Raw genomic sequence first — 25,536 nt, forward strand, 5'->3', positions numbered from 1 at the left:
AATAATAGTATATTGACATAGTAGATATAGTTGATATATAATATGTAATATTATATATATAATAATATATAATATATAATCAAGTATGGTTGATATATAATGTTATATTAGTTTCAGGTGTACAACATAGTGATTTGAATGAATATCCAGACTCTCAGTTGACATTTCTACAGCACTCTGAATCATTGCGGGTAGGGTGTTAATGAGTCCAATGCTCTGCAAACTGATTTGGCTGTATATACAAGAGCCCTACAATGTTTGGGTATTTGACCGAGTGCTTCCGCTTCTGGAAGTCGTTTTCAGGAAATAACACAAAATTCAAAAACCGTATTTGTATTCAATAATGTTTGTTTATATGGTAATTGTGCTAGTTGAGATGAGATACAATCTAAATGTCTAATAACAACAAGATGGTTAAGTGAATTATGATATATCCACTGAATGAGATGTTATTATTTCTAAAATTTATAATGAAATGAGAAAAATTTTAAATATAACGGTAAGTGCAGAAACAGGCAGAAGGCAGAAGCAAAACTGCATTTGGCATTTGGTCTTAACATTAAAAAATGCATATCCTTTTAAAAGAAATATATCTCCAAAGGCCCATTCACATGTATCAAGAGAAAGGATAAATAAGTTGTGGTATCCAGCCCATGATAAAATATTATAAAAATGTTTTCCATGAATGAGCTTTAGCCACATAAGCCAACATGGGTGAATCTTAATAATATGTCTTGATAGAAATAATGTATCAAAACAAGCTAACCAAACATTATGCTATTTAAGCACACATTCATATACATGTGCATGTGTTTTTGCATGTGTATATGTGTGTGCCTGATGAAATTAAGAAACGGTAATAAACACAAAATTTGGGACAATTAATTGGGACAATAAATTCCTCTCTGGCAGGAGGGCACAGGGTCATGGGGAATAGGGAAAAAACAAATAGATAGAGGTCAGTTACTGCTAACAGTCTTCTTCCTGGGCAGGGCAATGGGTCTTTTGCTAGTCACTATGTTATATAATGAGGAATAAACAAAATTAAAGATGGCCAATCTTTAATTAAAGATGAGTCAATGACACTGTGCTACAACCAGGAATTATGTCTTATTTAATTCTTTTTTTTTTTTAATTTTTTTTAACGTTTTTTATTTATTTTTGAGACAGGGAGAGACAGAGCATGAACAGGGCAGGGTCAGAGAGAGGGAGACACAGAATCTGAAACAGGCTCCAGGCTCTGAGCTGTCAGCACAGAGCCTGACGCAGGGCTCGAACTCACGGACCTCGAGATCATGACCTGAGCTGAAGTCGGCCGCTCAACCGACTGAGCTACCCAGGCGCCCCTGTCTTATTTAATTCTTACCATTGTTAGAAAATGAGATTATGACTGACAGACATTTTTCCCTTTATACATTTCTAGAGTTTCTACTTTCTATGATTAGCATTGTACTTGAAAGTTTTTAAACAAGAAACTAATCTAGAAAGCCTGTAGATATAAAAATTCAAAAGACCTATTATACCTGAGTCTGGTTGAGCTAAAATTACCAATTTAGGCCAAGCAGTTGAACCAAAAGCTAGGATTCAATTAACACTAAGCTACAAACAGTTAGTGGGTATATTACCTGGGCCTGATTTTATTTTCTTAGTCCTGAGGATTCAAATTCTTCTCCAAGAATGTAACCATTCTGGGGCCTAAGTAGAAAGATCAAAAAGTACTGTATTTTCTCATAACAATAATAATAGCTGACATCGATTATTACTATGCACCAGGTACTGCGCTAAGTGCTTTTTATCCATGGTGAGTTCATGCTCACACTGATCATGTGATAGTTATTATTATTGTCCAAATCTGACAAGTGGGGAAACTGAGGCACAAAGTAGCTAGGTGCTTCGCCCAAGATCACACAACTAGTAAATAAGGGAACTCAAAATTGGAGTCTAGACTTAACATGGGTCAAATCTCCTCCTGAGAACAACTTAACAAGTCTTATCAAATGCTGATCTTAATACATAGTTACTTACCAAAGTGGAAGCATAATCAGTCTGCAAAAAGGAACCGAGTGTGAGGGTAGATTCAGGGGCATAGCTTCTCAGGGCCTGGATCTGGAGACGGTAGTTAGAGCAGTACAGATCCCAAGGATATATTTAGCGGGCAGAATAGTAACATGCATTAAGTATCTGGCCCACAACTACTTAGGTTTACATGCAGGCTTTGCTGCATATTAGCTCTGTGACCTGAGAAAGTTACTGGAATTCTCTGTGCTTCATTTCCTATGATTGTAAAGTTGGGATAATAGTAAGTACCCACCTCACAGAGTCATTGTTTGTATTAAATGAGTTAATTTATATAAAGCACTTAGAACAATATCTGGCATACACTACTCACTAAGTGTTACTTATTATACTTCTAGAGTATATTTTCCCAGTGTGTGATCTTTAGTCTTTTCCACTCTCTCTTTTCTTTCTCTTTTTCTCTCTCATTGTACATCCATCAGATGTTCTGAATTATTTGGGAAATGAGACAAGTATTAATAAATATAGAATGAAAAATAACCTTGCCAATACTAATAAATTCACATTTATGATATGGATATAGAGGTTTAAAGATGCATAAGTTCATTTTCTTCTTCTGTTGAGAGAACCTAATTCTAGGAACAAGAGATCTGAGTTCAGGTCTTGGCTCTGTCACCAACAGTACAACCTTGAACAAGTCTCAACTTTCACCAGCCTGTCTTCTCATCTGACAGTGGAGATGGTAATGACAGAATCACCTACCTGAACCCTTTATTCTGGTATGCTTTGGCAGGTTTGTTTTTTCATTCCATCATGCACATTTGGTGAGCAACTGGGCTATGCCAGACTCAGGGTTGTAGATGGGACATGCAAACTCTGTGACGCTGAGGAATTCAGAGTCCAGGAACTACAATCCTGGAACAGGTGTGCGCACGTGCACGTGAGCATGCAAGGATGGAAGCAACTGGAAGAGACCACAAAATATTCCTTTTGGAAGTGACGATATGCAAATTCTCAAAAATACACCAGCCCCATGCAGGGGAGGACTAGCTGTTCAAGAATGCTTTTCTTTTTGACATAAAACCTGTGCACATTTCCATGGGACTTTCTACCTACAATTGCCCCCATCTGAAGTGTTCGTTTTACATTGGTTTTGGATTTTTAGGATTCCACAAACCTTTGAAACTTTAACCCAATTTATTAGGACAGAACATTTGTATTTGGCAGAAATTTTCTCACTGTTCATATCCAATTATTAAGTAAGTTAGATAGAAAATAACGATATTACTACTCTTTCATGCTTATCACCCTTGACATTTTTCATAAATAGAAACTTTGTTCATTGGCTGAAATCTTGTGTAATACTAAACACTGTCAAAGGCAGGGTTTGGTACACCAATCTCCTTGGAGAAAAGGATGTGGGTCTCTAATTCAATTACAGACGGAACTGAATTTGATAGCCCCAGACTATTTGCCAGTACTATTTTTGTAGCCACAAATAACCTGACAACTCAACATTTTAGTTCTCAGTGAGGTCAGAAAAAGGTCTTATTAGCCATTCATTTCACATTTCTCCATTAATTTAGTGCCCATCATGTGCATGTCCATTCAGAGCAGAAAAACCCACCAAGTTACCAAAGCTACACAGGTATGTGTCAAACATTAAGGTACCCTTCAACCTTAAAATTCTATGGCTTGTCATCTAAATAAAGGAGAAGGACTCCAGGAAAAAATATCTAAAACTTTTTTGTTAATCTATCATCAAGATATTTGGTATTGCTTAGACTGAATGAAAAATTGTTTAAAATTTTGCTTCTCAAAATGTAATGAAAAGAGAAATACAAATGGCTGATAAACTATGAAAATATGTCTGGCCTCATAGTGACTTTAAACAATGAAAAATAGAGCAAAATATTATTTTTCTCCTATAGAATTGGTAATTACTTGGACATTGATTGATAACACTCAATGTTGGCAGGGGGTAGAGTAACTCTCATTTCGCTGTTGGGCCTTAAAGTATTGGTAAAATTTTTCCAGAAAGAAAAAAGTCCTAATGCTTTGCCTATAACCTTTGGTCCTGAAGTTCTACTTTTAAGAAAGTATCTTAAGGAAATAATTATGAATGTACACAAAGATTTGGCTTCAAGGGTAATTGCTGCATTGTTTTCAATAATGAATAGTTAAAAAAAGTAAATGTCCAAAAATAGGAGATTGGTTAAATAAAAGATTCTAGACTCATACAATGATACAGTATATAATCCTTAAATATAATGTTATGTCATAATATTTTGCAGCAAGAATATGTTTATGAGATATTAACTAAAAGAGACATCATCATGCTAGCAGTGGTTATCCCTAAATATATGAATCTAAGTTGGGGTGCCTGGATGGCTCAGTCGGGTAAGCATCTGACTTTGGCTCAGGTCATCATCTCACTGTTTGTGAGTTCAAGCCCCACCTCGGGCTGTATGCTGACAGCTCAGAGCCTGGAGCCTGCTTCAGATTCTGTGCCTCCCTCTCTTTGCCTCTCCCCTGCTCGCACTCTATCTCTGTCTCTCAAAAATAAATAAACATTAAAAATAAATAATAAAATATATGGATCTGAGTTGACTTCTAATTTCTTTTTAATTTTTCAGTATCTCCTATGGTGAATGCATTTACCACTTTAATAACAATTAAAATATAATGTAATAGTTTCAATGAGAAAAAATAGATAAGATGTAATATAATGCTTCTTAAACTTGTATAAATTTCTTAATTTTTTTTAATGTTTATTTTTATTTTTGAGAGAGAGACAGAGACAGAGCACGAGCAGGGGAGGGGCAGAGAGCGAGAGACACAGAATCCAAAGCAGGTTCCAGACTCTGAGTTGTCAGCACAGACAGAGCTGGATGCGGGACTTAAACTCAAAAACCGCGAGATCATGACCTGGGCTGAAGTCAGACACTTAACTCACCGAGCCACCCAGGTGGCCCCTTAAACTTGTATAAACTTCTAAATGCTATTAAAGCAAACAGATAATGGCATTCACTTTATTCACCTGAGAGAGTAACTGTATTAAAACATACATTTTACTAGTTTTTATCAATTTAATTCCAAGTAATACAGAGTGCAATATTTGGTGAAGACACTGTAAACACATAGGATTCTGGTGCCCTAGTAGACATTCTGTATAATACATGAGGTGGTTGTGCACTATTTCAGTGGACAGCTGGGATTTGCAAACTTGCACTCCTGTCCATGGGAAGCACGTGGAAATAATAGGAAGAGCTGACAGATGTAGGTACTTTTGTAGTTGAGTCCAAAATAATAGGGGTAGAAAGCCAACATTCACTGGTATGGGGTGGCCGGCACTGAATTCCTGCCTCTGCCCTTCAATGGCTGTGTAACCTTGGCCAACTCACTTAACCCCAGCAAAACAAAGACAACAATCACATTGACCTCTTCCAGAGGTTTTGAGAATTAAATGAGAAAAGGAACAACATGGGTGACAAATAAGCGCTCAGTGACTTCAGCTATAATTCTATCAATAGGCTCATCATGTGGTTGGTACATTTAAAGCCTCCTGCTCAGTCCTACGTGGCCCAACCTGAGGAGGAGGGATGTCAAACAGCAAGATCTGTCAGCAACGGCCAACGTTCCTCAACATTCCCCAGGGAATAGAAAGTGCAATCCATGGAAAGAAATTGAACTTGGAAATGCCCTTGCATTCCTACCTAATTTGTGTGTGTGTGAGTGTGTGTGTGTGTGTGTGTGTGTGTGTGTGTGTGTGTTTGCCTTAACGGAATCCTTTTGTTAAAAATAAAGTAAAAAAATCAGTAGAAGAAAAGAGGCACTGTCCACCATAGCTAATATTGCAAAGCCCTGGGGAGTAATATATCCACTACTTTGTGACCTAGAGCCCAGCAGGGGTTATGCTTCAAGGGATCCTCTTTGAATTGCAGGATTCTTTTCCTCTTCTTTAAACTCATCCAAACGTTACCAAACTTTTAAGTCCTTGGATGGATAAAAAAATCTCTGAGCAAATTGGTTAGCGCTGCTGAACCCCAGCGGGGGGGGGCGGTGAGTGTCCTAACACAAGGAAGGGCCTGATTTATTCAGAGCACTGAGCACGGAGAACAATGACCACTTTATGTGGTAAAATAATTAACCTGTTAAAACAATGATCACTTACGGGAAAAATGTGAGAAAAGTTTACTTAAACCAGGAAGTCAGTGGTGAGAAGGCACTGTTGCCTTCTTGGAGAATCAGTAATTGAAAACTTCAGCTCCATGCTCCTAAAGTAAAACCCCTTGGTCTTAAGCAGGGCAGAAAAAAAAATCATGTACTTCCTGAAAAACACAAAAGCTTATTTTTTCAGATCTTAAAAAGAGATGTAATTTAGAAAAGGGATAATCACAAGCAACACTTTCTGCTGAGAACAAAAACCAAAGCAAAAAAATATTTATGGACATTCCCAAGAAACCGCTATGGCAAATCTCGTTGGAACTTTAATTCATGTGGAGACTTTGAAACATCAGCACACAGCAGGAAATGAAAGGGCATTTGAAAAATGAAGGACAACTCCAGTTTCTCCTCTATCCATACCTCCATAAATTGCAAAGAAAGTCCTTATTTTTAGCAAAATTGCTATCACATTTACAAACAGCAGTTCTGGACATGTGTCCCCAGCCCTGTGCCAACATCGCTGTATCGCTGTGGATCCAAACCTACCAGAACGTTTTGTTTTTCAAAAGTAGTTTTGCCTTAGAATATATTCGCATGGAGAATAGGAAATGAGAACTGTCATGGATAATGACAACTCAGGGCCTGAGAACAAAAGAAATCTGCCAGAGATCTCAAGGAGTGCACTGTGAAGGAAAGTTCCTTTTTAGCTCCCAGTGAATTCCTCAGCAATTAGTGGTTTGTCTTGAAATGATAGCAGTTGCAGGAACTGCGGCCAGAGATCCAGTGCCTGCCTCCATCCTGGGAATATCCTTGGCCCCTGAGCAAAGGAGCTGCATGGAGTTATTGTGGCACAAGGTCTGTTTTTCAAAGCTTTACTGGCCTCTCTTTCAATAATATATGAAGTAAACAAACAAAAACTAAGCAAAGAAAAATTGTCCTTGATCAGGACTTCATAGATATTTCAAAGTAGAGGGCTGTGCTAATGCTAATACCATAAAGTATTGTTTCTGAACGAGGAAATGTGTTTCAGTATGCCAAGCTACTTCCAAGAAGTATCTTAAACACTTGGGGAAATAAGGTCCAACATAAATGCTTGTGGGATTTTGTAGGTAAGATGACTCTAACTTCCTGGCATGACTCACAAAGATGTAACGAAATGCCATGAAAAACCACATACTTCCAAAATCATGAAAATTTGTTAAAGATAGTATATTATTTTAGTTTTACATTTTTTTGTGTTACTGCTGAGACAGCTTTGCCTCCTTCCCCATCAAATGCCTGATTATAGAAGAAATGCATGCTTAGTGTAGCCAAATGCAGAGCACGGGGAAAACAGCACCTGTCATTCCACTGCCCATGTGCTGCCACAACTAACATACCAGAATTTTTTGTCTTGTCTGTTTTCTATACATTTTTAAGTTTATTTATTTTGAGAAAGAGAGAGAGAGAACATGAGAGGGGAAGGTCACAGGGAGAGGGGGAGAGAGAGAGAAAGAGAGAGAGAGAGAGAGAGAGAGAGAGAGAGAGAGAGAGAGAGAGAATCCCAAGCAGGCTCCATGCTCTGTGCTAAGCTAGATGCGGGGCCGATCTCACAACGGTGAGATCATGACCTGAGCTGAAATCAAGAGTCGGATGCTTAACTCACTGAGCCACACAGGCACCCTGTTTTCTACATTTTTGAAACAACATAGTTAAGATTATACTCTGTGTGTGCGTTCATTTGATGCTTCATAGAAGTCTTCCAAGGTCCTGGAGAGCACTTCATAATTATCATTTTCAAGGCACCATAATGCTTCACCACATAAATATGCCATAATTTGGTTAACTGAGTTCTGTTATTGTACATTTTGCACATTCTTTTGAACATTTGTATACTGAGGGTTTTCTTATTGCAAATAATGAGGAGATTTTCTTGCCAAAACATACAAAGAATTGTATCTTATAGTTATTTGTATGTATATGTGTATATCTCAGTTTTGGGTGCTAACACCAGATATTTTGATCTATCTAATATTTATTTTCTTTGGTGTAGTCTCTCAAAAATGAAGAAGGCTTGTTTGTATCTAGAATATATAAAGAACTCCTAAAAATCAATAATAAAAGATAACCCAATTTCAAAATGGGCAAAAGATCTGAGTAGATATTTCTCCAAAGAAGATATACCAGTCGCCGATTAGCACATGAAAAGAGGCCCAACATCATTAGTAATCACATAAATGCAAATCAAAACCACAAAGAGATATTACCTTATACCCAATTAAAAGGAGCATAAGCAAAAAGGCAATAACAAGTGTAGGGAAGGATGAAAAGAAATTGGAACTCACATAAACTGCTGGTGGGAAACAGTCTGGCAGTTTCTCAATGGTTAAACATAGAATTATCATTCCACTCTTAGGTATATACCCAAGAGAAATGAAAACATACACCTACACAAAAACCTGTACATGGCAGCCTAACAGCCAAAATGTGGAAACAACCCAGATGTCCATTAACTAACGAATGGGTCAACAAAATGTGATGTATCCATACAAGTAGAATATTATTCAGCAATAAAAAGGAATACAGTACTGATATATGTACATCATACAGCATGGATGAACCCTGAAAACATTATGCTAAGTGAAAATAGCCAGTCACAAAAGATTGCTTATTTTTGATCTCCTGATATGAAATGTATAGAATAGACAAAGCCATACAGACAGAAGGCACATTGGTGGTTGCCTAGGGCTTGGAAGGTTGGGAGGAAATAGAGAGTGCCTGTTAACGGGCACAGGGGTTCTATGTGGGGAGATGGCCTGGAATTAGTGTTAACAGTTGCACAGTTTTGTAAATATATGAAAAACCATTAATTTTACACTTTAAATAAGTGGATGAGATTTCAATAGAGTTGTTATTTAAAAAGGAAAATCTTAGCACACTATGGGAAATATTCAGACACTGGCTCAATTTCCACATTTTAAAAGGTACCAATAATGGAGCCACCAGATTCTTGGAAATATAGTTTTCCTGGCTGCAAAGCACCTTTTGGTATCAAATTTCTCTATATGTACTTGAGAGGATCTTGTAGCCACAGGAGATAATTACTAAAGTTTCTAGTCAGGTTTCAGATGGTTAACTCATAAATGCCTGCCTTTTTAAGAACAGAGTTAGGCTTCCTGAGTGAAACTGAAATTATTTTTGAGAGAAATTAATCTAATTCACAGGCTTTTCCTGTAAGTTCGAAGCAAATGTGAGCTTTCTTTATCTAGGGACTGGAATAAGATTTACTTACATTTGAATCTCAGATATTGCAAACATTTTGAAAAAACTCTCTATAAATCTCACATATTAGAGAGATCATTTCCATTTCTAACTTTCCTAAGAATAAATGGGCTCTGGCCACTTTGATTTACTTGGCATTTGTTTATTTTTTCACAAGCATTTTTGACAGCTCACAAATGACACCTATTTGTGTAGTCACACAAATGGGGACAGAGTGTGGGAGTGACAAGGGTGTAGAGGAACATGAGGGATCATAAATATTTCTGTGGTTATTTTCAGAGAATGTAAGCTGCCACTAAGGTTAACTTTCAAAGCTTAATACTAGTCATCTTCACTTTTGCGTGAATTTATTTCAGATCATTTCTGGGAAGAGATTTTCACAAGAGGAAGAGAACCTCAGCACACAGCCTTAAAGGAGTTGGGAAGGGGGCATGAACAAAAGCAGGAAATGTGATACAGAAACAGAGACACGTTTTACCTACCACCACTTCTGCAGAGCTGCCCATGAACTTGCCAGTACCCTACCCCCAACCCTGTTTTAAGTAATTGTTCCTCTCTGTTGACAGGAATGTGGGTATTCTATTAAAAAGACATTTTGAATCCCTTCCATTCTTCCTCCAATCACTTCTCTCCATCCTATCTTACCTCTTCCCCGCCCCCCCCCCCGCCCCAAATTATGTCTACTAAAGACATGGCTTCAAAGCAAGTTAATATGACTCTGATATGGAGACCTGAATTGTGGAAGGCTTTGTAGGGCATGACTCAATTTCACTTCCCTACTCCAAGCTAGTAACCTCATTCAATCAGCTGTACAATGACAATACCTCAATTTATATCTCTATTGCTGGCCACACCTGAAAGCTCCAAATCTATATAACCAAAAAAACCATTATCATGGTCCACACATCCAACACTGAGTTCAGCTTCCCCTCAGACCTGCTTCCCTCTCCAGCGTTCCCTTGTTTTACTATATGGACAACCATTGAAATGGCTGCTCAAAAGAACAATTTGAGAACCATCCTTTATAAGCTTCCTCATCTTACACATCCAAGTAATGAGGGAACTCTATCGGTCCTCTCAAGTCTCACTTGAATCTGTCCATTTCTCTTGGCTTCCTAAGCCATCACCATCTCCTGCCAGGACAAATGAAATAATCCTCCTAAGTGGGCCTTCAGATTGACCCCCTTTCAATACACCCTCCACACAATATCCAAGCAACAATCCTTCTAAAACCCAAAATAGGATTATGTGCAACTCTCACTTAAAGCTTTTCAATGGTACCCTGTGACCTTAAAGTAAAAGACCAACTGGCTAACATAGCCCCTGCCCACCTCTCCAGTCTCTTACCTCACCTGTCTGGGGATCTTCCAGTTCCTTGAATGGGCCGGGCATTTCCTGCCTCAGAGCCAATTCTGCCTGGAGAAGACCTTCATTTGAAGGCAATCTTTCCAAAGAAGGTTTCTCAGATATTAGAGATCAAGAAATACGCAAGACTCATACCAGTATCTGCTCCACATGTAGTAAATTGTGTGTCGATACAGGCCATCTTACAGTACCTATTTGTACAGTACCAATGGCTAACTAGGAAACACTAGTGAATTATTTATGTTTCTCTTTTCTATTCAGCAAATACTACATTCTGTAGTGCTTTCAGTATTGCAATTTAGGTTATTCTATCCTAACTTTGACTTTATGGTACACTTAAAATTTTTAATCAAACAGTATATAAATTAAAATTTAGATCCTTACATTTTTTTAAGTGATAGATTCCAATCACTTTCTCCTAGCTTTTTTTTTTTTTCATTTAATCCTGGAAAATTTAATTCAAATACGCTGTGATAGAGAGGATACAGGCAGCATTTGAAGCCAGATGGACTTGAGCTCAAATCCCCAAGTACGGTACTTAGCTAACTTTGAAAACTGCTTAACCTCTTGGAGTCTCAGTTCTTTACCTACAATGTGGGGATATTCAGGGTTGTTGCGAAGATTAAATGAGACAGCATGAATAAAGGAGCCAAATATAATTCCTGACTCATAGCGGACGCTTAGCAGACTTTATTCTTCCTCATTTACTTTATGTCCCATATATCTCTGGATACAGGCATACCGGCAGGTGGTATTTTTTACACAGACCCACAAGCACCCATTTTATAAACACATGCTGTAAAGACCTTCCAAAATTGATACTTAGACACAATGTTGTGGGACTATTTGTGTGCGTTGTTTGGGACACTGGAGCAAAGCCAAAGTAATTAAATCTCTTACAAATTTAGTAATATAAAAGGCCCCAGGCATTGGCCATTGTAATTATTCTATTTCTGGGAAGAAAAGAGACAGGTTCATTTGCAGTATCCCATGCTTAATCATTAGTATTAAATGAATTCAGACCAGAACTAATCAAAGAAGCAAACAACTGATTACTGCTGTTTTGTAAAATAAAGAAGTAATTGATGTTCACACAGGTTAAAATGGCCAAAAAGGCCTTTAAATAAATGGTTCAGCTTTTTTTCTCCCTTTATAGCTGGTTTTCAATGATCTTTAGTCTGTGATTACTTAAATATTCATTTATTTCAGAAGCCTTTTTGTGCAAATCCCAATTAAAAAACCAATCACGTTCTTAATAAATTGGGCTAACAACTTCTTTCAAAGGAAGAAACAAATCACAATGTTTCATCATAAAATTTGACTTCACATGACTATCTAGGCAGTTAATTCAATTATAATCAGGAAAGATCATGAAGCCTCATAGATTTATTCATTATGACTGAGTTACAAGGAAAGGAAGGGCTCTGATATGCCTTATATGACATGGAGAATCTGTTATGCTTTATTTGTTTAATCATTCTATGTCATAATTTTCTCCACATACATCTTGCATTCATTTGTTTACTATTCAGTATAACTACAGTGCACATTTACAACTGTGTCTGTATTTGGTGACCCAGTTGCATTTTACAATCTGGCTAGCAATATTGGTATAATTAGCATATATCTTTCTTTTGGCTTTTCAAAGGGGTATTACAGTCACTAAATTTAAATTCCAGTGGTGAGCCACAGAAGGTGGAATCTTTCCTACTAATTATAAAATAATGCCTTTTTTTGCTTATTCTGAAAGTTGACCACACTATAGGGTTAGCATAGGACCTAAATGTGAGAGAGTATTCATTTAATTCTACCCACACTTGCACCCACCCTGCCTATTAGCAAGATTCTTTAACAGTTTTCATAGTAATATATTTTAAAGAAAAGGACTTAGTCAATTTCAATAAAATGGAAGATCTATTTGTTTCCTATAAGTAAAACTTTTACTATTATGAAAAGAAGATAGAAAATTGTGTGTGTGCATAGTGAGGAAAGTATACGGGAAAGTGTTAGAACATCTCTATTCTTACAGGAAAGCTTTGATAAATAAGGAAGAATCCAGAAGATACAGAAAGGCCCAGGATGCTTGATTTTCTGTGTCAACTTGACAGGGCTAAGGGAAGCCCAGATAGCTGGTAAAACATTATTTCTGAGTGTGTCTGTCAGGGTGTTTCTGGAAGAGATTAGCATTTGAATTGGTAGAGCGAGTAAAGGACACCCTTTACCCACTCTTCCCAAAGCAGGTGGGCATCATTCAATTAGTTGAAGGCTTGAATAGGAAAAAAAAAAAAAAAAGGCACAGAAAGGGAACATTTTCTCTCTTTGCTTGAGCTGGGATATCCATCTTCTCTGGCCCTCAACATTGACCCTTCTGGTTTGTTGGCCTTCAAATTTGGGCTAGGATTTGTATCACCAGCTTTCCTGGCTCTCCAGCTTACAGACAGCAGATCATAGAACTTCTCTGCCTCCATAATCAGGTGAGCCATTTCCTATAATGAATTTCTTCTTATATATTTCTACATATCCATGTACATCCTATCCTGTACCTAATACAAGGCTTTTGCATTTAGTTGTGGAAATGCAAATGGTCTCATTTAGATAAAATGAGTCTCATTTAGATAAAAAAAATAAGTCTGTCCTTCTCAGACTCTTCTCCAGCTCTTGTGAGCTGATTCTTACAAAGTAACTTGAATTCTATTCCTGGATAAGCCGGATATTTAGACATTCTTGGACTGTATCGATATAGCATCTGGTACGGTGCTTTCCAAGTACATGTCCATGGATACCATCCAGAGAGATGTTAACATGATCAAAGTAATTATAGCACACACTACACATAGGTTCCCGGAGTAAATTAAAGCCTCCAAGGAATCCTGCAGTAAGAATGCATGTTTAGCACTGTTGAACTGGTGTTTCTAAAACCCAGTTGGGTATATATGCTTTCTTCCTTTGCCTGACACCTAATGACATTATGAGGAATTCAAGTTTGGAAAATATTGATGATTGTGCCAATTAAAATGCTTTCAGTTGTAGGGCGCATAGGTGGCTCAGTTCGTTGGGCATCTGACTTTTGATTTAGGCTCAGGTCATGATATCATTGTTCATGGGATTGAGCCTCATCAGATTTGGGATTCTCTCTCTCCCTCTCCCCTACTCATGTGTGCACTCACTCGCTCATTCTCTCTCAAAATAAATAAACTTAAAAAAATGCTTTCAGCCACAAATAACAGAAAACCCAAAATAGAGTGGCTTAACCAAATAGGACATTTATAAAAATCACAAACTGAAAAATTGAGAAGGAAATGACTGCTGCTCTTACTTCAGTGACTTCAGGAACAATAATGTCAGGATCCCCTTGTCCCTTCGTTCATAATTAAAAAATGGTGGAAACAGTTCTCATCCAAGATGGCAGAGAGCTTGGGACTGTCAACATTTCTTGCTTTCATCCAGAACTCAAAAGCATTTCAGCAGACTTCCAGTTTATCCCTGCTCCAAGTGAGCTGAATGCATTCTAAGGGAGGAAGGCAATCGAGAAAGACACTGGCTCTGGCTGGTGGGTTAGCCAATCTCATTCCTTCATCAATGGTAGGGTTACTTTTAGAGACTTGCATTGTAGTTGCATGCCCTCAGCTTCCACCAAGGGATACTGTAAGAACCAATGATATGAAGCCTACTGATGTTTTTCCAGTAGAAGCATTCCCCTCATGAGGATGTTGTCCAAAGTAAGAGAATATGCTCTAATGTGATCCACATGAGAACCTCCTTTCAGGCTCAATGCTATCTTCTCCTTCTCTGCCATGCTCATTCCAGCGACAATGTTTAACCCACACAGCATTTTTAGTTCTACCTTAGCCCTACAGGCCACATTGCTGCTGTTGGACCATTCTCTACAAGGTCCCACAATATCCAATCTGCATGGGGAACTAGGCAAGTTTCTTATTGCTCTAAGACCTATAGATCTTTCTCCTTTTCACCTTCTGAGCCTTTTCCACTCTTCAAACTCTATTCTTCTCAACGCACTTTAGTATTTGCAAATAACAAATACTTAAATACAAATACTTAAATAATACCCTGGAACAGAGTTTTGGGGTTTATTTTTGAGTGCTACTATATATGTCCCTGACATAAAGAAGCACAGTCTCCTGATATAAAACGAATATAGGCAGAAGTGACAAATTAGTATTATAAAAATTGTTTTGCCACACACTACACAATTAACTACTTAATAACAAAATAAGATGTTTGGTATTTAATGTCTGTCTCTCCTGATTGCTGCATTCATTTGACCAATACTGTTGACCAACTCTGTCCTCACCTTTCGCCAAATTTTTACTCTTCCTACCACACCCACCTCTATTTCCTTTACTCTCAGCAGACCACTAGCTGCAGTCTTCTTAGGAGAAATAGATGATCCTGTCCCTTCACACCTCTATTGTCACCCATTTTCTTTTTCTTCGTTGTTTGTTGGGAGACAGTTTTTATTCTAGTCAAAGCTGACCCTTGCATTTGTGCTTGTGATCTCATCACTTTCTCTGTCATTTTGTATCATCAATCATCTTGCACTCTTATGCAGCTCAACTGTTGCCTCCATGTAGACTTCTCTCCTTTGCCTATTAACGTCTTTAAGTCTTCCCCATCTTAAAACATTTTTAAAAATACGTTTCAAGCTATTGTTCTCCTCCCTTCCCCCTAGATTTCTTGGAAGACCAAAAATACCCGTGGTCTCTACTTTCTATTTTCTCAGCTAGTTGCAAACTTACCTTTCTAGAAAATTCATTATATCCAATGACTACTCAGTCTTCTTCCTCTTGGGTATCTGCTAGACAAAGTGAGGGCCAACAAGGCTCACTTCCCTGTGTCCTTCTGGCTCTACTCTCATTTTAATCATTCTAGAGCTAAGAGAATTAGTATGATAATCTAGATTGGGGTCAACAAACTAAATGTTGCCCATCATCTGTTTTTACAAATGAAGTTTTACTGCCACAGCCATTTGCTTGCATATTGTTCATGGCTGTTTGCATGCTCTAAGAGCAAAATTGACTAGTTGTGACAAGACACCAGCCTGCAAAGCCTACAGTATTTTTTTTTTTAACATTTATTTTTGAGAGACAGAGAGACAGGGGGTGAGTAGGGGAGGGGCAGAGACAGACACAGAAATGGAAGACACAGGATTGGAAGCAGGCTCCAGGCTCTGAGCTGTCAGCACAAAGCCCAACACAGGGCTTGGACTCACGAACTGTGAGATCATGACCTGATGCTCAACTGACTGAGCCACCCAGGCGACCCAAACCCACAGTATTTAATAATTGGCCCTTTTTAGAAAAAGTTTGCTGACCTCTTTCTAGATGACCTACTCAATCTAGATCTAGATGAAAGAACACCAGTGAGAATCAAGAGAAAATAAGTGTAAGATATATAAAAAGACTTTATTGATAGAAATTAATGACTCTTAGAAGAGGTGCAGTAAGGAAACAAAATTTTTAGAATGACACCTAGAGATATCCAGTTGTGATGTGTGAGTAAACAGTGCTGTGTTAACTAAGGGAGGTAACAGGAAGCCAATTAGTTTGGGTGAGGAGGTGATACAGAAAGGGAGTATATGATCATTTTACTTAGAGCTATTCTATATTTGAGTATTCTTACACCCAAATAAGGATAATATGTATAACTTCAGTGTCCAGGAGGAAAAAGGGGCTAAAGAGAAAAGTTTGGGAATGCCATTGTGTCAGAAAAAGAAAACATGGAACTTGAAAAGAAAGTGCTCACAATGTAAAAAGTTCCAACACATCAATTTTTCCTTCCTCAGACTCAATTAAGTTCTGCACAACATTTCTCTCTTATCACACTTCATACTTTTTATGTGATGATTTTAGCAATGTAGAGTTGACCCTCTTTATTCATGAACTCCGTATTTGTGAACTTACATACTTGCTAAACATACATACTTACACACATACCTTGCTAAAATGTATTTGTAACCCCAAATTAACATGCACAGTACTTTCACAATCATTTGGAGACATGACCAAAGTGGTAAAAAATTTGAGATGCCTGACACGCGTTTCCATCTCAGGGTGAGCAAAGTGATGCTCTTATTTCAACTCTCAAACTGTAAGACAAATGTCCATTTTCTAGTCTATTTAGTGTCATGCCCTCTGCATTTTGGGGCTTTTTGTTGGTATTTAAAATGTCCCAAATCATAATTTTGAAGTTCTCTGTAGTTATGTTCCTATAAGCACAGGGCTGCAATGTGCCTTATGTGTTATTAGATGAGCTTCATTCAGGTATGAGTTATAGTGCTGCTGGTGTGAAGTCAATGTTAATGAATCAACAATATATATGAAATAAGATCCTTTTAAATAAAAACCTACATAAAACAAGGTTATGCACTGATTAGTTGGCAAAAATGTTATAAACAGAAGCTTGTAGGAACCTAACCCTGTATCTCCTCTATCAATGTGTTAGTATTCACTGGAATAGAACTACAGTAAGTGATGTGATTGTACCTTAGTACATAATCAGATTATACATTTCTTAAAGAATCCCTTATTCATCTTTTTTAAAAAGTCAATTTATTTAAACTAAAAACAAAGACACAACAGAAACAGTTCACCCATTTCTGGGTAAATAAAAATCCCTTATTCATCCTTATGCAACATGTAGTACACTGCCACTTACTAACATTTTCTGAAAGTATCTAGTTATTACCAGAGAATAGACTTGTTTTCAAATTTACGTGGCTTTTTAACAGACAGGATCTAGTAAACACATATGTACTGGAAAGGAGTTCAAAAATGACATGTGTCAAGGCTCGGACCTCCAGGCAAGGAAGTTTGCTTAACAAACTCAGAAATACTTTAAAGCAAAAGACAGTCACAAATGTAAAAAAGCACTTTTTAATTTTAACCAAAAGGATCAAGTTGAGATATATATATATATATATATATATATATATATATATATATATATACATATATATACATACATACTTTTTTTCTGAAGTATTTATAATAATGTCAGTCAGTATGCTTAAGCAACACAGTTATTTAATGAAAGTTAAGATGGGCAGTTGTAATTTGTGTGAAATTTACAATTAGAATTTAAACTTCTTTAAAGTCTTATAAAATTCTAAATTGATAATAATTCTCCAAATTGGAAGTCAGATAACTTAATTTTAATACAATTTGAAATTAAAGAACAATTGTTTACACAACAACAAATAAAGACAAGTTTCCAAGACAGATATAAAAATCTAAATTCAAAAATAAACAGAAGAAATGTAAACAGTTATAAGATATCAGTTTATAAATGTTGTTTAGAGCAAAGCTATTCAAAGTCTGGTCCATGAGCTATTAGCAACCCATCCCAAATGAAAGAAAAAACTTGTGCCAGAATAAAAATGAACTATATCATTAATCAGCTGACTTTTTATAACAAGACTTTCTTTAAAGGAAGCAATGTTTTGATGTACCTTCTGGGACAGGCGCCTAATCTCATTACAGACTGTAGAACACATACTGCTTACTTCTTTAAAGTGCCCCTATAAATTTACTGCTCAGAGTTAACTTGACCGTGGGGAAAAAATTAAAATGACAATTATAACTGTCATCTGTACTTTATTTTTTAATCCTATCTGTCCAAAAAGCAAAGTTATTAAACTTTATAAACACACCACAATTTAACATTAATTTTCAGATGTGTTTAAGCATTATTGACATCTGGTCACCTCAGAGGGGCTAAGATTCCTGCTTTAATGAGATACATCATCTACTTTTGATATTTGTTTTCAACGTTGGGAGAAAAAGAATAAGAATTGAGTCATTTGTCAACAAGTTCTCCCTAAATACTGGTTTAATTTATTTTCACATTTCAAACAGTGAAAATATTTAAATTAACCTTTATGAAAAAAAACTGAATTTGTATGCTGTTTGTGCAACTCCTTGTTGCGTTTTTATAATAAAAATTGCTAGGAAAAAAGGTATGGAAATTTACAACTCTGTGTATTCTAGTAACTAAGGGGCAGCAGATGAACTATTTTAAGATTCTTCATATTAAAAGAAAGCTGGCATAAAATATTTTTTAAGAATCAGCTTATAATTTAAAATTCAAACATTTTTTTATTTTTAATTTTTACTATGGCATAATTCCTCTAGAAATTTAAAAATAAAATATGATCTTTTGTAAAAATCCTCTTTCACCAATGGCTTGCTAAATTTTACCTGCATTAGCTTAATATGGAAGGCAAATAACCAGACAATCTACAATTTAGAAAAAACTCATCAGTTTTAGATATACAAGAGCCCAATTTAGCTTCTGCAATGGCTAGTTTATTGAACCAACAAACTATTTCTTAAAGAATTTAAATGTATATTTACATGTCCATAAGAAGAGAGCTCCTTTGGCACCTGAGTTGAACACAATATAGTACAGCAAAGAATCTCTAAGAGAAAGTTGTCTAAAGACTATATATTTTATCTATCTATACATAAATACATACACCTATACATATACACATATACACACACAAGTAGAAATAACTTTTTCTTTAAGGCATGCTAAAGATTTAAAAGGAATTCAACATTTAGTCAAATAAAGTGAACTGATGGCTATTACAAACAGTTTTAAGTTATTTGGAGTCTTATCAAATTTCAGAAAGTTAAAGACTTTACAGTAATATGTTAATTCAAGGGGGGAAAACTCAAGAATTTTTTTTGTCAAAATATAATTTAATTTGATATAGTAACATGATCATGAGGTAATTATCCTAACATGATAATATAACAGAATTTTTGATAGTAACCAGGTGCGAAATCATCAAAGATAACCATAAAAGGAGTGAACTTCCCTTTATTATCACTAAACAGTCACCAGCCACCCTTCTGTCCTTAGACTCTTGCATTGGTTCCAACAAAAGACCATTATAGGCCACCCTGCAGATGGCCCTCTGCTGGGCCTCATCACTCACTGGAATTTTACCTAAGAACTTTAGAAGAGCATGTCATCAGGTTTTATGATCACATCCACCTTGCTGTTGTGGACTCTGGCACTGTGTTAACAGTCTTACGGGTACTGTGATATTTTTTTATGTACACTTTTAGAACTCTGAATGACTGGCTTATATCCTAAGACTTAGAAAACATCTAAAATTCTGTAAGTTGCTGAAATAAGTCAGCATTTTCTTCTACGCTCAATTAATAAATATGTTTGGCCACCCAAAATAGAGTACATGCAGTCTTACTTAAGTATCTTCTACTTCACAAATTCTGGAAAATGAAAATCCTGTACACTTGTGTACAATCTAAGTCTCCATCTTTCAGTCCTTATTAAATCTGAAGTATGATGAGAGAGGGTAAGACATTTGAGTCAAAAAAAAAAAAAATGATACCATGCTGCTTTTTTTTTTCCTCCAACTTGTATGGAATATCCCTAATTTCTAATTTCCCTCTTTGCTCTGGTTAAAGGACTTGTCTCATGTAGCAGATCATATATCCTGGAAATCTTAGGCAGTTTCAAAATATTTGTGATTGAAATATTTTCAAATATAAAATATCCCAGATCTATAAAAATAGTAAATATTCTTGTTTAAACTTGACATTGTTATCCTAATAAAATTTTGTCAGTAGAGGCATGTATATAGAACTTACCTCATAGAACCTATTGAATTCAAATGTCTTCGTTTTGTTCAGTTTTATATCAACCATAATATAAACCCGAATCAATGTTTTCCTCACCTGTAAAATATTTTGATAAATCCATTTGAACTTGAATTCTTCAATTAACATGTAAACTCACATGCATAGCTTTATTTTGGTCATATATTTAAATATTTTCTTCTCTGAAGAGTTAGTATCTCAGAACAGGAAACAAAATTATGCTTGTTACTAATAATTTGGCATTAAAACACTTCTATGCAAAAGTGCATTTACAAAATAAACATGCCATAAATGAAGCTACAAACCACAATCTCACATTGGAGTAGATTTCAAATTCCAAATTCAGTCCACTAGGTCAAAGAGAAAAGTGCTAACACAGCAAATCTGAAACAAGTTCATGGGGATTGGGCAATGAGTTATCAAAGCGAAATCTTTTGGAAACCATGCTGCTATCCTCTGGAATATTCTCTTTGTCTTCTCGATCACTACAGGTTCCATTACAAGAGGATTTAGAAGTTTTGTCTTCAGAGGACCTTAATGAATGATCCTGACTTTGAGAGGAAGTGGAAGATTCTTCAGGGTGAAATAAGTTTCCAAAGTCCCACTGCTGTAGCCAAGAATGAGACAGGCAGATTTCTGCTGTGGGTCTTTTCCTTTGAAAAGAAAGCATCAAGTGAAAATGGAGAACTAAAAATCAAGTTGGAAACATCTGCAGCTTGATACACTATAGACTTATTTTTTTAATTTATTATAAAAATAACACATACTCATAGTATAGAGGGAATAACAATACCAAAATTGTAGTACCTAGAGTTTCTTTAATATTGACATGTGCTGAAAATTCAATTCATCATGGAGCTTACAGGTAAGACTAGACAAAAAGCTTGAGGACATATGTTAAGCCTCGCAAGTAAAAATTAGTAAAATTATAAAATTCCTTGGGTTAAAGAGATAAAGACATGAAACTATGAAGGAAAACATGTAATTTATAATCTATTATTCTGTGTTCTTAAAAGCAATACTGTTAAACCTCAAAAATACAGGCTGCTCTTGAATGATGTTTATCCAGTATTTTGAGTTTTTACATTTTGCTTTCTCTTTTGAAAATAATACGGTCAAATATCACAATTTTTCAAAAGTTAGGAAAATACCTATCTATAGTCAGACCTACAACCTTAACACAATCACCATTTCCATTACAACATGTTTTCTTAGTCTTTATCTTCATCTTTTATGATCATTTTATGTTCATTTTTTTCTGATTATAAAGAAGTTAATTTACTCACTATAGAAATTTTTATGTTCGTTTTTTGATTTTAAAAACTTAATGGCTCATTTTAAAATTTTAGAGCCTAAGGAAAAAACTATTTAAGAAAATAACCAGAAGCAAAAAGTAATTTTACTACTATACTACTATTAAATAACCATTTATGTCCAAAACAAGGCCAGTGAAAATTTGTGTGGATTTGCATTAAGCCAATAAAATAATTAGCAAACCCGTGAGTTCTTTTTCCTTAAACTGATAAGAAACTGAATCCTCCAGGAGATTAAGTAAAGGTCAGAGATAAAAGACCTGACAGCAACAAAACCAGGATCTGAGTCCAAGGCATTTTAAAGTAAATGGGGCTGTTCTGGGTAAAGAAATGGGAGGTCAACTTTTTCTTTTCCTGCTCTGAAGTTGCCAATGAGTGAAGTAAGAGTCTTAAACCATGGTTTCAAATCCCCTTCTTTTGCAGGTGGTCAAAGAGCCTTTGATTCTTAAACATTTGACAATCAGTAATTTACACTTCCCATATAACTATAATTACTTCACTACAGATTAGTCACAACAAAGTCTATCGCGGCCAGCCACATGTATTGTAAACCTTCTATTTCTTTTAGGGAATTTCAGGGTTTAGTAGCAGGGTGAGAGAGAAATAACCCAAATCTTCTCTTCACTCCAAAATTTCCTGCTGTATGTTTTGTATTTACCATGTTTGAAGTTATAGATTTGGTATTTAATGATCTCTTATACCACCTCTCTTCCCATTTTATCTGAAACTTGAGAGCTTACTTCTAGTAATTTTATACTGTTTCAGAATATATCTTTCTTAACAGACATAGGATTCATTTTGTAATTGTACTTAAACACATTAATGTTATAACTTACTCTGGATTTTTTACTAAAAGCCTCTGGATAAAGTCTGTGGCCAGCTGTGAAACAGATGAAAATGTTTCTTCTGAATAATCTACATTAACTTGAGAAATATTGAGGTATGTTTCTTGATTATCTTCTCCCACAAATGGAGATGTATGAGTTAACAACATATATGCTATTATGCCAATATTCCTGAAAAACAAAGAAGGGAGAAGAGGGGAATTTAAAACATATGTTAATCTGAAAACATTTATATAAAGTAAAATTGATACTTGGCAGATTCCTGTCCTCAGAACTTGTAAACTATAGACTTTAAATTGCTTTCCAAATTTCCTATATTATTAAAACTAACATAACTGTGTTATCTCAAAGTCTGCCTCACAGAAAAAGAATATAAGGGGAATATACATGCTACATAATTATAAATATAATGTATCAAATATATAGCATGATATCTATAGTCTGCCCTTCATTCAGACACCCTTATTGAGTACACAAAGCTGCGCAAAGGGCAGCATTTCCTAAATGGTACCCAAAGACATATTAATGATCTGTGCGACATAAACAGAAGTTCTGTGCAAACAGAGTCTGCAAGTTTAGCAAAGTACAAAATTGGATAGGTGGATTTTTTTTCATTGCAAGACTTTTCAAAGCCTTAAACACATTCACGAGAAGTCTGATGCTCAGGAGGCAGAAAAAGACAACACATACAGTGCATGTTTCCCACTTATTTAGCCGTAGGACCTTTGTTCCTTGGCAAGCCATTACAGTTCCATGGAACACAGGGAACAAGTCTAAACTCTTCCACTTGGACTATGGAGTCAGACCCCCACCATGTTCCCAGCTAAAGTTCTAGTATCAATTCCCGTTCTACTCCTTATGACATCTGATACTCAAAATATGATTTTGCTTGCCACAGAAACTCACAATGCCCTAGAAATATAATCTCCTAAAACTAAACTTTTGTACAAACCTGACTTCATTTTCTCCATACCAAATACCTTTCCAGTTCATCTAGACCTAGATTAGGTATCTCCCATCTGGTGCTTATCTACTGTTTCCTCCATGCTCATTAAGTATTTTACCTTATTACAGAACATATCACACAGTACTGCAACTGTTTTCGTTTTTTATTAGACCGAGTCTTCCTTCAGGAAAGGGATCTTCCTATTTATTTCTATACTTTTGGCTCAGAGCCAAAGTATTACTTAAAAAGAATGTACAGGTAAATGCCTTCTTGTGGCACAGTAATGATACTTCAAAAAAATCTTTTATAAAAAGCCTTATTATTTACATTTCTTTGGAATCAAAGAAACCCAGAATATATATTCTACCAAACTTTTAATGAAAGCATTTAGGTAACAAAATCTTACCACATATCTGTTGCTGTAGTAATAGGATCATAGTTCAGGATTTCTGGAGCTGAAAGCAAAGATAAAATTCAAATTCAATACTGACAAATTTAAAAACATGAAAATTATTTTACAATAATTATATATATTTAGTATATACATTTAAAATTATAATATATATTATATATAATTATAATAATAATAAAACTGCTTTAATTTTAAATAATAATATCAAATTGATAGAAATTTAGCATAGTATTAATTATCCTGTGATTGGACATTTAAACATATCTACTGTTGAGCAAATTATATATATACTCAGAAGGTTCAAAAGCACAAATAATATTCTTGGAATAACCAGTAGCTATGGAGGAATGTTTTTAATCATCAAATCAATCTCAGGAAAAACAATTATGAAGAAGTAAAATTTTAGACACTGGAATCTTTTTAAAAATTGTAGTTTGATTACTCTGTTAAGAATTAGTTTATGTTATTTTATTATACTGATTTAAGTTTTTCTTTTCAGAGTAAAGAGAATCATATATATTTACAACATTATGAGTAAATTATGCATTCTGGAAGGGCTTTACATTTTCAAGTAGATTAAATATCCCTATTAGACTATCAAAAACCTAATTTCCTATGTAATTAACTTCCCATCATCTCCTTCCCTGCCAACTTTTTAAGTGCAAAATAAATTCTCTATATCTTGTGATTATCATAAATTTCAAATTAGTAGAGGCCAAACTAGGATTTATGCTTGAATAATAACTTTGCTTCACAAAAATTATTTCCTAAAGCCTAACATTTTTATTAATAAAGACTTTGAGTCATATATTTGTCTGTCCATCACACAACGTACTACCCTATACATACTTCTGTGAGCTGTGTTATCTATAATCACAATCATTTATTCTAGGACACTATTGTCCCTATTTGCATTCAAAAGTTAGTAATTTGTTTTGTTTTCATTTGGGGAAAGTCAGCTGCCTTGCTGAGTCGCACCTGTTCTGTGTAGTTGTATCTTTTCAATACTTGCATGGGGCTATCAATATAAGCAACAACAAAAAAGTGCAAAAAGATGAATTTTATAAATTAAAATACTTTAAATTTATGTGCTGCTTCATATAACTTAAATTTTTTTCACCTGCATGATTTTATTTGTTGATATAGTACAATATTCCCAGATTATCTAATCATAGGATCTTTTTTTGACATCCTTTTTCTTCAAAATCCTCCTTTTACAACCCTAGGCAAAACCTCACATTTTTAAGCAGCAGCAACAAAAAGCAAGTAGTCCTGCTAAAAATTCTTGCAAAACTGAAGATGATGTATATTTATAAACAGCTTCAGAGTTGGGACCAGGACAGAAGTAGAAATGACATTTATCCAACACCCAGGCTTCAAAGGTAAAAATGACTGGGCCATGTGACTGCCTGGTTTCCTCTTTTTTCCATTTTCTACTGTTCGCTAACTTCCCCTTCACCCATTTTTCTTTATGTAATAAACTGTTACACACAAACATTAACTTCTGAATTTACATGTCCAATGTCATGTGAATTGTTGTGAATGTCTCAATGGTCCTACA

The 25,536-nt window shown here is 35.5% G+C and overlaps 1 protein-coding gene across 3 annotated transcripts in view; it reads right to left on the reverse strand.

The window, feature by feature from the left end:
* Window positions 1-17,352: 17,352 nt before the first annotated feature.
* The window catches only part of STK17B (serine/threonine kinase 17b), a 31,879-nt gene continuing 23,695 nt past the window's right edge, over window positions 17,353-25,536 (reverse strand). For all 3 annotated transcript variants that reach the window (XM_027054252.2, XM_053215473.1, XM_027054246.2), the window contains exons 6-8: window positions 23,970-24,018; window positions 22,609-22,788; window positions 17,353-21,112 (exon numbers count right to left, since the gene is read on the reverse strand). In XM_027054252.2, the coding sequence (XP_026910053.1) occupies window positions 20,830-21,112; window positions 22,609-22,788; window positions 23,970-24,018 (512 nt within the window). In that variant the 3' untranslated portion in view covers window positions 17,353-20,829. The remainder of the gene's footprint in view (window positions 21,113-22,608; window positions 22,789-23,969; window positions 24,019-25,536) is intronic.

This window comes from Acinonyx jubatus, chromosome C1, assembly GCF_027475565.1.
Source record: "Acinonyx jubatus isolate Ajub_Pintada_27869175 chromosome C1, VMU_Ajub_asm_v1.0, whole genome shotgun sequence".
Taxonomy (NCBI): domain Eukaryota; kingdom Metazoa; phylum Chordata; class Mammalia; order Carnivora; family Felidae; genus Acinonyx; species Acinonyx jubatus.